This window comes from Montipora foliosa, chromosome 9 (assembly GCF_036669935.1).
Source record: "Montipora foliosa isolate CH-2021 chromosome 9, ASM3666993v2, whole genome shotgun sequence".
Classification (NCBI taxonomy): Eukaryota; Metazoa; Cnidaria; class Anthozoa; order Scleractinia; family Acroporidae; genus Montipora; species Montipora foliosa.
The window spans coordinates 46,748,576-46,761,075 of record NC_090877.1 but is presented as its reverse complement, the minus strand read 5'-3'; the positions used below and the strand labels follow the sequence as shown (position 1 = coordinate 46,761,075).

General features: G+C 40.3%; 1 protein-coding gene and 1 long non-coding RNA gene across 2 annotated transcripts in view; one reads left to right on the top strand and one right to left on the bottom strand.

Annotated features, from left to right (window-relative positions):
- Positions 1-1,532: 1,532 nt before the first annotated feature.
- On the top strand, positions 1,533-7,966 carry LOC137969417 (uncharacterized). Its single transcript, XR_011116669.1, has 3 exons — positions 1,533-4,654; positions 6,480-6,569; positions 7,752-7,966. It is a non-coding gene; the product is annotated as an uncharacterized lncRNA (long non-coding RNA).
- Positions 7,967-8,156: 190 nt separating this feature from the next.
- Positions 8,157-12,500, bottom strand: part of LOC137969414 (uncharacterized) — a 5,907-nt gene continuing 1,563 nt past the window's right edge. Inside the window, exons 1-3 of the mRNA XM_068815632.1 lie at positions 11,586-12,500; positions 10,315-10,834; positions 8,157-9,404 (exon numbers count right to left, since the gene is read on the bottom strand). The exon at positions 11,586-12,500 is cut by the window's right edge and continues 1,563 nt beyond it. Coding sequence (XP_068671733.1) covers positions 9,111-9,404; positions 10,315-10,834; positions 11,586-12,500 — 1,729 coding nt within the window. The 3' untranslated portion in view covers positions 8,157-9,110. The remainder of the gene's footprint in view (positions 9,405-10,314; positions 10,835-11,585) is intronic.

The following is a 12,500-nucleotide window of genomic DNA, read 5'->3' as shown; positions in this document are numbered from 1 at the left end:
ATCTAATAAAATATTGTATCTGAAAATGAGAAAATGGGACCGCAAGCGTTAAACGCAACTTACCTTTTTTGTTCATTTTCCGGAAGACACCACTGAAGGAAGGACAGCAACCTCAAGTGTGTCCTTGTTGGTCGGCTCAATAAGTTACGCAATACGGATTTTAAATTCTTTCAAGATAGTTCACCGAGATTTGCGTAATTGCCACCCACGTGAGGCAACAGACCGTTTCATCCTTTATCCGTCTGCGTGTTTTGTCGTGTGCGAGTTGAACGTGATGAGGATAAAATTAGACCCTCGTGGACAGTGTTGCTCGACATGCTTAGGGCTAACCAGCGTTAACCGATACCATTTTGATACCTCCTAACAAACGGTTAGCGCTAACCAGGCTAACCATTCGAGCAACAGGCCCCAAAGTGACGTTTTAACACAAAGTGCTCACGCTGGGCGTTCAATATGGTGATGTTTATGATAATCATTATCATGATGATAGTGTTTGTAATGAGTGATTAAAAGCGCTGTTACACTGTGAAATGTTTCGTGCAACTTGCCTCGCAATGTTTTGGCGACATTGTGGCGGAACAAGTTGCACGAAACATTTCACAGACTTAGTGTAAATTCTACTTTAGGCAACGGCTCTTGCAACTTGTCTTGCAACGATTTTGGCCGTTACAGGCAATATTACACTGAGAAATATGTTTCGTGCAACTTGTCGCGCCACAATGTCGCCAAAACATTGCGAGACAAGTTGCACGAAACATTTCACAGTGTAACGGCGCCTTAAATATAATTTGTTTAAATTTAGTGGGAAAATGAGAGCTGTAACATGTGTGGTGTACCAGACCGTATCACTTCTCCAACAGGAAAATTTACATGACGTCTGTCGTTTATTACCTGACAACCAACCTGAATACTTGATCGCTTGTGGGAACTTGTGGGTACAGACATCAAACCGCGATTTCGCCACGTTTTGATGACTGTACCAACCTGACTCTGTTTTTGTCATGTTTTATATTCTAAATCACTCTTCCTTCATGGTTGCCCAACGTCGTTTCCAAGCATCGAACTGTCAATCAAACAGCTAGTGGTTTTCGCACGTGATTCACTCTTCTCAGTCCAACGTCCGTTACCTCTCATCAAAAGACCTCTTTACGATATTAGTTCGTCATTTTCAAATAGCCACTGACATTTTCAGAGCTTTGAAAAAAAAAATCGATTTAAACTAGAGAACTAATTCTCTACTTTCTTTGAAATTGTAAACGTGGCACGTTTCAATGGTTTTTAACTTCACTTGTTATCAGTTCTAATTTTGTCAAAGTTATTAAAAGTCATTGAGCCTTGACAAATTCTAATTTGCTTTTCAGTTTATTGTTCGGACACACCGATCTCGCTCTTACCCTCGGCAATTTTTTGACCCCGGCAGGTGCCTTTTGACGGTGATACGTCAAAAACAAATAAGGGAATTAGAATCTTAAACGCAGGAAAATAGTAGTTTCCTTGGATATTTTATTGCATGCTTAAATCAGGTTCTTTTTCGTTGTTAAGCGTTTTACTGTCAGGATTTTCACTTTTGCTGGTTTTCGCGTTACATCATCGTCGCCATGTTGGTGGACGAAAACAAAAGATCTCTCATTAGCTCCTTTTGTTCGTCCAACAGCAATTGTACATTAAATCCTTGTTATCTATGTCTCTAGAGATTGGTTGCTAACCACCTGTTACCGACCTAAGGGCAACCAGCGGTTGATCGCCCTTGAAGCCAGTCGACAGTCACTTGTCTCTCTTGTTCCTTTCGTTGTTTCGAAAAAGCTACTGAAAAGATCATGAAGTCAACAAGTAACGTATAACTAAGATTCTGCCAATGTTGCAATTGTTTGAGTTTTCCTGTTTTTCCAGCCTATCCTCTGAGTAAAACAAATAAACCACTTCGTGCGTCACTTTCTCGAGTCTCACTGCTCGATAGCCGGCCACATATTTTGGAGCAAATTGGCGTGAAAATTCATGGTCTTTATGAATTACGCCGGACAATTCTTGAAAAGGACGTTATGGGGGACAACGATTTTTGTGCGATGTTGTAGTTGTATTCACAATTCGCATAAAAGAGAACTTGATGAATAATTTGGGCATTAATTTAAAGTTTTGTTTGTTTCCCCGTGCTGAAAAAGGTACAGAAGGTAGTGAGTCTCAATTGATCTATAAGAATTCCACCATGTTAACCAGTTTTTTTTTTCAATTAGACTTGTATTTGTGGTAGCTTTCATTACAGGAACGTGTGCTACAAACGGAGAAGTTATGCAACATGGCCTAAGGCTGTTTACTCATTGAATCAGAACAAGAAAAGACTCCCGTACTTGTTTCTATTTTATAGAGTGGAATTAATTTTCAATAGCACTGTTCAGATTTCCGTTTTCAGATTTTTTTAATTTAGCTATATTTTCCCTTTAAACCCGGCCTAAAAGCAGCAGTGACAGAATCACTAAAAAATTGACGGTCTCAGATACGGTTAAATTGTAACAATGTTTCACATTTAATGCATACAAAATTAGACAGCTTTCACGTCAAAAAATCAAAACATATATTCAAAATATATATCCATAATTATGACAAAAATAGAGGGCTTCCTTATTAATTAATGTCAAAGAATATTGGTTCGCAAAATAGAAATGTCGGCCTACAATTTATATAACTTTGAAACACATGGAAAACACTTTGATTGCTATTGTTTTCAGTGTGTTGCAAATCAAACAAATTTTATGTGTTCTTCGACAAGGTATTCGTCATTTCAGGGACTTTAACATGTATTTATGGCACTCCATATGTCCATTTTCCCATGCAACTAATAACGGTGTCCTTCCTTGTTTGTCCACTACATTGGCATTTGCTCCTCGTTCAATAAGCAATTTAATGCAGTCAAGATATCCTTTGGCTGCGGCCTTGTGGAGAGCAGTCTCACCAGAGGAACTCGGTTTGTTTATATACGAAGGCTTTTTATCCAGAAACTCTTGCAGTTCAGAGATAGCATTTTGGCTTGCTGCCGACAGTATCAAAGCATACGGTGAAAATGACACTTGTTTTGAGGAATCTGACTCTTTTCGCTGCTCGTATCGAAGACAAGATTTCACAGGAAGTGCTCCTACGTCGGTTGCATTTACGGGACTTCTCTTGACTTTAACAGTTCTTTTAAGAGTCCTTCTCGGTTTGTTTACCCTTGCTAATATATCAGTTCTATCACCGTCGTCTGTATTGCCGAACCGTTTGAGTACACTGTTAGATAAAACGCTCTCCGAACAAGTTCTTCGAAGCGTTGGTTCTGGTTCTGAAGCGGGTTTATGTTTCTTCCAGATAAAAGCCACTCCCTCCTTTAATTTTTCAACTCGAGGATGTTCCTCGTTGAGAAAAAGTCCCGCCAGTTCATGAAGTTTCTTCATTTGTGAGTTTCAAGACGAAATACTCTTATCGGATTTGGATACCAGACTGATACGGGGTGAACCGCTCTTGTGTTGTAAATGTTCATGACAATCGTGATACGCATGATTGCTTTTATTGTTTTGGCGACATCCCACGTCGTGCATTGTTTTAACCGACTTCATCTTCATGATTATGTTGACCTTCTTTCAACAGTTTCGTTAAAATCATGACAGCTGTCTCGCTTGCCTGAACCTGAAACTCCAGGATTGGACGGGATATCCAGCTATTTACTAATAACACTTCCATAACTTCGTACAGATTCTCCCTCGCGAAAGTTCTAAAAGCTCAAATTAAAGTACAATATGATTACATGAATCAAACGAAAAGAGAGTTAGATTAATTAAAGAAAAATACAGGCTGCTTCAAGACCAAAAATAGGAAGCTCTCGATAACTGCTAGACAACAGCGCAAATCTGTTTTGGAAAGTCTTTACGAATGTGACTGCGGTGGTAAAGGAGCACTCCTTGTAAGTCTGTCGGCATCGATCGAAGCATTTGGTTCTACGCCCAATTCACGCAAAAACGGTTTTAGAATGGTTTATCTCATGATTTAAGCCCCTCCAAGTTCACCGGACACTGCCGGACTGAGTTCTAATTTATCAGTTGATTTTTCCCGGTAAGTGAATTGTGCTAGATTTTTAACTCACAAAAATCAACAAAGAAGACAAGTGTTAACGTTTTTTTAAAATCAAAACAGCCTTCATACATCATTGATTTAAGGTTTCCGTGATAAAGAGGGTATTCAAAGATTGTCATTCTGTTTTATAGCGGACCATCCATCCATCAATATGTGTAAGATTTTTTGGGAAATCTGTACGTCGATGCGAGAAATTTTGGTTATGACGTCACGGACGTTCACCCATACAGACTGTCGGGGTGGAGGTGGGGAGGCAGGACAGCCTCTGGGCCTGGCAGGAGTGTTCGGGCAATTTTCCTTGGCGGGAAATCGCGTGGCAGCGTTGCATTTGGAAACCCGTGTTTTTCTGGCGGGAAATCATATAAGTGAGTGAACGAGATAAAGAGCAGGAAAGAGCACGAGAGAAGAGGCGACGAAATTTGAGAAATTTAATTAAGCGAAGAAATCCTCGAGAGAAGCCGACGGACAAGAAGAGGAAATTTCAATGAAAATAAACGTAAAGCTGAGAGAAATAGAGCGAGAGACAAAACACTTATTTACAAAGGTTAGCTTTCAGGTAAGCTTAATGTTTTCCTTCTTTAACATAATAAGTTTATTTGCATGCCTCGCTGCCTCACGTATTGTAAAACTAGCTAAGAAAGGAAGAAGGCCTGAAAACGTTTGCAATTCCGTGTTGACAGAGATTCTTACATCTTTCAACAATCACATTTGTAGGCTCTTTGCGTGAAATGGGTGTCCAGTTGTGAGCTTCTTTGTTTGACTGTGAAATTGCAGTCGAGTAAGCGAATTTACTACACTTTAGATTGACTTTTTCAGAATTAGTAAAGACAGAAACCCATAAGGGTTGAAACGTGTAACGGCCCCTTGTGTGCTGGGAAACAAGCTTCTGAATATTCAATTTGCTAAGTACCATAATTAAAACAACAAGAGCGAGGGGTTTCCAAATATGGTACTTAGCACTGAAACATTCAACCAATCAGTTCGCACTGAATATTCGGAAGCCATGAACGCGCGTTACACGTTTCAACTCTTATGGGTTTCTGGTAAAGATTTTTGCTGTTGTTCTGAACTGAAGAGAGAGGGAGTAAAGATTGTCAGTCAAACGGAAAATGTTGTGAAAGAGATTACTGTGCATGTAATTTCAGTTTTAGTTGTTGATTAAAATCAGAGCTTGAAATTGCGACTCACTGGTCGCCAATGCGACCAAAAATTGAGGGCTGGCGACTAGATTTTGAACACTGGTCGCCAGCTGGCGAATCACGTTTTGTCTGATAACCCAGGATAAACAGCAGACAACTGTTGTATTTGATTCTTTATATGATGAAATCGTTCGGAACTGGTAGCTAGAACACGACTCGCCTTTTTTTCCCCATTAAAATATTGTATAAATACTACGAGAAAATCGGTTTCTCACATTGTTAATTAATAGCACAATTCGATCACCGCGTTTACTAGGCGCCATATTGTTTCAGCGGCTTCATGGGATCGTGGGCGCATTTAAACACCGTCTGCTTCTAGCCGGTTACCGTGAATTTGCGCCCGCACGACGAAATTCGGCAAGAAGGTTAATTGAAAATTTAAATCCATCGTCAGTTGTGAATGCTGAAAACTTAGATTTAGCCATATTACGGAAGGACCTCCTCGGAACTAACTTGATATTGATAACACATTGATAATGAGGCTAGACATCGCACAGTGAGTTTGAAATTTGCATGGAACCTTCAAAAAGCAACCTGTACCCTTAACGTAAAGTGGGTTGGAGAACTTGTCGCCTCTGTTCAAAAGCGAACACCTGCAAAATTGACTGTGCTTTTTTTTGTGCTACTCAATAATGATGACTTCCTTGCATGCAAAGTTAGCGACCAAAATTTATGATCTGGCGACCAAATTTTCCCCATTAGTCGCCAGCTGGCACCTGAACAAAAGAGTTAATTTCAAGCCCTGAAAATTGTTAGTTATTGTTTGCAAGGCTTGTTTTTTCCTTGCTGTCAGCTCAGAGGTGTTTAATCTGTTTGATCACGGTAAACTGTACACACTAATGACGAATAATTTTGTACTTAATGCAGAAGCATAATTATTTCCATAAACACTATATTGCTTTTTGGGGTTAAAAACGGGAACTCCGCTTTTAGGTTTGGCTAAATCTATATATTAGTTTTTTATTAGAGACATAGTATGTTTTATCCTAAAACTTGATCGAGCCGGGTTCTCTTTACAGCAAACGGAACACTCGGCTAGAAAGTATAATTCTCTTACACAGTTGCATAGATTCAATCATGGATGTTAAATTGGGTAAAAAGGATTGAGGTGTATAAATTTAATTAATGAAACTCGCATTACCGTTATTCATCTGTTTATATTTTTAATTTGACGTATTTCAGGTATTTAGAAATGATTGTCTGTCATGTCTTTTTCACCGAAGCTGAAAAGGACAGAAAAGAAAACCCAGGGCAGCATGACCAAATATAGAGGCTAGTACTTATTCTTTTATTTTTAATATGTTAACTAGACTTGCTGACCCCGTTGTCATTAGTAAAATTAGCGGCCAGGGCCCGGTTGTTCGAAAGCCGATTAACTTAATCCAGGATTAGCCTAAACTTTGGTTTGCTTTTTTAACTTTTGGGTGAAAGCTTCTTTTGGTTATTTTTTGGTTTTCAAGCTTGACTTCGTCTAATGTAAAATTTTGCCAAATATCAGCGTTGTACAACATTTGGGAGTAGAGAAATAAACTCCTTGGTTATTTTTTAATCTGAGATTAGCGTTAATCGGCTTTCGAACAACCGGGCCCAGGGGGCCGTTTCTCGAAAGACCCGAAACTTTACGGGCCATTTTCGGGTGTCATAATTTCTTTTGTAACTCAAAAACGGAGAGCATTTAATTCGTCAAACTTCACAGTTAATTTTCTTTTTCTTAGCTTGAAAGCATGTTAAAAGATCGGCTTTCCAAAACAAGCGGTTGGCAATTTCACAGAAAACTTTTCGGACCCGAAAAGTTTTCGGGACTTTCGAGAAACGGGCAATGGTTAGCAATACCCATCGTTAAATACCATGGACACCTATAGGTTTCCGGATACCTCTTATGTTAAACCCGCGGTTAGCTCTAACCAGTCTTCGAGCAACCGGCCCCACCTGTAAAACGATGTCAATGAGGTTATATAGGGGCGTTTCTCGGGGTAGCAAAGAATGAAATTCTAAGCCAGCGAATTTTCAGCTGTGTTCTCGCGGGATAAGGGCCGCCCACTCGGGCAAAATGGCGGGAAATATGAAACTTAACTGTCCGAAAACCTTTGGAATTTATCTAAACAGTGAAAGCGATTCTGTAGTTCTTAGTTTATCAGGCAAATTGCTCCACTGTTTTGCTGCCTGGAAAGAGAAAGAGTGTATCTTGCAAGAGCTATTTGGTTGGGGAATTGAAGTACAAGCTTGTGGTGTCCCCGAAGGCTGTAATCACGGCTTGTTGGAACATTTCCCTTATATAATTTAGTGTTTTACCGTACTGAGATGCTTTAATGTACCAGTACCAGTATCTGCTCGATCCGCCGGTGCTCCAGATGTTTTAAATTTGCAACGTTTGGGCCCTTAGTGATACGTTGTCTGAGGTATCTTGAGTCCTCAAAGCAAATGCGTTTGTTGACACTAAATCTAATTTTGCAGATAGACATTTGGTCAGGCCTATGAATAGCGGGGCTGCGTATGCGAAGTGGGGCAGTATAATTTCCATGTAATGTTTGAGCATTGTCTCTTGCATTGAGGAATAAGTTTACGAATGCGATGGAGGATCGTCACCTTTGTATTTACTTTGCGGGCAGATGTCATTGATATCTACTTGAAAGGAGAGAGAATTGTCGGTAGTTACTCCAAGTTTGATTTGGCTAATGTTGTCTCGACGTTCATTCCCGTTGATTGATTGATTGACTGTAGTAATGTACTATATTTCTGCTGGCCAAATCAGCCATCTTCAGGTACGACGAGAGTTTAGTAATACATTGGATTGCCCCTATGCACATTATAGAACATTATTACTGTATGGAACGCGTTACCAGCTGATGTTGTTCTGAGATCGGCATCTTATCCACAATTTATTTGAAGAGTGGCCACTTCGTTTACTTTCATATTATGTAATTTGTAATTTTAATTGTAATTTATACCATATGAATGTAATTGTTATGCCATACCACGTAAATTAAGCGACTGCTGGCCGCTCCATCATCCAGATTAGCATAATTAAGTCAGCGCTAGCGGCAATTACCTTGATTAAGATTCAGCAATTATTCTAAGAGGACGCGCTGGATATGAAGTGATAGATAACGAGGCGCGTAGCGCCGAGTTGGTTATGATCATTTTAAATCCAGCAAGCCCGTGTAGAATACTTGCCTTATTAAAAATTCCAGGATCAACAACTCTTTCATGTTAATTTTACTTGGCACAAATTGCAAAAATGTTTTCAGCTCGCTTTATTACTGACACGTTCCTTGACCATATTATACGTATACCAGGTATATGAACTGATAGCCTGCGTCCGGCGAGCCAATTAAAATGCAAGAAATCTGATATCCGTTGTTCAGTTTTTTGATAAAATACATAAACACATATTTATTATATAGATACTGATGAAATACTAGGACCCCCGCCCCGTTAATAAACACAAGTTAATAAACACACAGGCAAACGGGACGTCAAAATTGCAAAGACGGACGTCTTACACTAATTCTCTGGGAATGTAACTTCATTTGCAATTATCATTATTATCATTTCATGCAAAACGGAGACATTTTAAGATAAATAAATGTCACTTTGGAACTTACAAACTAGAACGACACAAAAAACAGGAATAAAATATTATGGATAAACTGCTGATGGGGTTGATTTTAAATAGCTCGAATTGTCTCAGATCTCCGTACCACAAACAACAAATAATCCACATGTCTTAATAAACTCCGGCTTTTGTGGCACATCTTCTTGTTACGACGTTCCTCATCGATTTTCTGACAAATCTAGTCTTTAACTAGTGTGTCACCACATTCCTGCTTTTGTATGGTGATAGTGATACACAGATGGTGAACATTTTCTCTCGATCTCCAAACCACTCTTGACGGCGCTGTCAATTAAATCCCAGTCTTCACCTCCCCAGGTACTCTTGTTGAAAAACGCCTGGGAAAATCCTCCAAAATTGTCCCAATCCTGTTTATACATAGCGATTGTTCCATAGCTGTAGTGATACCAAAGCCCTCTGGGTATGGAGCTGCTCGCACCGCAACTCAAAGTAACTATTTGTGGGGCGTACACGGTCCTGCCAAGTGAACAGTGCTGGAAGGAAAAAGATAGCTGAGAACTGAGCCCCGACAACATAGCTCGTATGGTAACATAAGGCAGACAAAAGACGTTTCAACTAATAAGTCTTACAACCTGTAACGCCAATAAAACCCGTAACGTGAGCAAGAAGGGATACTTCGGGCAGCATTTGATTCAGTCCCAGGCAAAAGGAGCATTGTCTTTCGTTTGCTAAGAGGGACATTTTAATGGTGCTAGAGCTTCAGTTATGGAACAATGAGAAACGTGTGTAGTTGGTTGCCAAGGGCAACATTTAACGGCAAATTACGGACATCAGGCATGGGTGTTGCACTGCGCCAATAGAAATGAGAAACTTTGATGAAATTGTTGAAGAGAGAACAAATCGACTCTAATTTCCGCAACATACACAACGCTATTGGTCGATGACAAATAATTCGAATGTAACGCTTCCTAAAGAAATGTATGTTCCGACGCCAAAGCCATACATTATGAGGCTACACCCTACAAATAACCTACTGTTTGTAGCCCGAATAACTAAATGAAATTTGGCCATTATCAGGTCGCCGATAGTGCATATGTATATTTGGGTCTTATATAAGGAGTGTATAATCATTAACCCTAATTTTGTAGTAACATTTTGTCCACCGTTTGCCATTTTTGCACCTTTGCCAATTACATATGTCTGTTGGCTTACTCGCTCCTTAAAACCAAATCTGATATGTTATTCTCTGGAGCTCCTGCTTAATATATCATTCTGCAACGTGTCATTTTTTATCCGCATGACATTTCAAGTCGACGTGGCAAAATAATCGATGATTGCTGTTGTTGTTGTTGTTGTTACTGAATAATTCGTCTAAAACAGCTGAAGTTAAGCCGTCTCAGAACGATTCCATACGCCCTCGGCTTTAGACTTCAGAGTACCTACCTTGCGAATATCGTTGATAAGCTGACTTCCAATGTCAAGGTGCAAATCTATGGTGACAACTATGGCGTTAGGGTCCTTTATGGAATCTATCGCCTCACTGAAAGAAATTGTACGCGAATACTTTCCCGGCTTTCTGATGAAATGATAGTTCTTTAAGGTCGTTCTTTGGAAAGCCTCGGTCAAGTTGATATCCGGGCTATCAAAATCGTAGATTACGACATGCAAATGTTCGTCTTTCGTTTGCTGGACGATCTTTTCCACATTCTTGATAAAATGGTGAACCCATCGACCGAGGTTCTTGACCGTAAGGATTAGGTAGACATCCGCACTTCTGTTCCATTGCAGACCGTCGGGATAACATAGTGGGACATCTTTGGCCTTTGGCTGAAATACATACTCCGACAAGAGATACCTCTTGCCTATTATGCGGTCACTAACAACAAGCTCAAGAAGATATCTTTCACCATTCTTTGGATCTGTTTTCTTTTCGATACGCCTAATGGACTCCAATTTGTATGTACTGCAATACAAAAGTAACACGGTTTTTTTTCATCAAATCACGGCTAAATTACGTATACGTTTGCCATTCACAAAATTCTCATTCAAACAAATGCAGTTGGCGCCTTGCACGGTAAAATGATTGCATGCGACTCTTCAACGGAATCATGTTATACAACACAGGGCAGCCAGGATCATAAAAAAGGAAAGTGCTTACCTAAGAGGGAGAGATGTTTCGCGTTAGGGCCTACGGGTTTTTCGTCCTTATTCAAAAAGACGAGAGAGTTGAACCAAACGGATACGTCCATTAACCAGGGAACGCGGCCTATTCAATTCTCAAAGGAAGAGGAGGAGTAGGGGGAGGGGAGAGGGTGTGTTGCTGGAGGAGGCACTGTGACTACGTTGGAACAATCTCTTGACAAATGTCGGCGCTAACACCATCATCGCACCAAACTCGTTTCTACCGCGCCGTTTCACGGAGCACAACAGGAAGACTTGAAAAACGTTCACGCATCGCACTCTCACAACTCTTTCTCGTCAATCACTTGCACAAAAAAGGTACAAACAGTCTGCATTTGAGCAGCCGCCATGAGGTGTTTCATGTTGCTGATGCCACCAACTGAAAAGCACTTTTTGGTTGTTCAGCGCGTTACAATATCATGACAGTATCCCTCAAAGATCCAGGGCGAATTGAATCTCCCACCTTCAGCTGGGTAGTTCTAAACTCAAAAATTGATCGAATCAGAAAGAAAAATCTCTCTCCCCCAACTTACCTATTGTAACTCGTTTCAAGTGCATCCAGATATCTGAAAACCACCGACCACGCCTCGTTCTCATCTAAGGGTTGCTCGGCTATAAACGGCATACGAGCTTTCTTATTTTGCACAATTCCGTCAACAAAGGAAAGTGGAAATGTTCTTGTTTTCTGAACGTGACGGCTGACTCCACTATAACGCGGAAATTCGCGCCCTAAAAAAGCTTTAGGATCGAGAACATAACTTGGTCTATATTTGCAAAATTGTAAAGCTCTTCTGACTTCATCGTGTCCTAAGTAAGGAAGTGTCTCGGGTTTCATATGCTTGTTCGCATGATCTCTTTCTCCACTTGAAAAACATGACAAGGCGTCTGGCAGCTCATCGTCAAACATTTTGTACTTTCCTTTGGCACTGTCATTCAGGAACTGCGTTAAAAACTCGGGTTCGATGATTTCAAAGTTGGGTTGTTTGGGCTGTTGCCAAGCGACGAGAACAAAATGTTCCATCTGATCCTTTCTACCTAAAGTGTACAATATCTCTATATAATATCTGACTTTGGCTTTCAAGTGAATTTCGGATGAAATCTGCGTCTTGGAAACATTGAACTCTTGTCCAGCGAGGATTCGTTTTGCATAAAACGGATGTATGAATACTACCTTTTTCGCTGTTCTCCATTTCTTACTCCGGCCGAGCCAAACTTCGGCAAATCCATTGGATGCCACGGCAAAGCGATATTCCCCAGTTGAATTTGGAAGAATGAAACCAAACAGTCTGTGAGCGTCAGTGGCTGTATCTTTATGCTTGATAATGGCCGTACGATTTATTACCCGTCTTGTATCTGGAGCCTTTGGAAAAACTGGAAAATTACAGAGCAATTCAATTGTCCTAGCGCAGTTTTTTTCCCATGTGTGGTGGTTTAATCCCTTCGGCAAA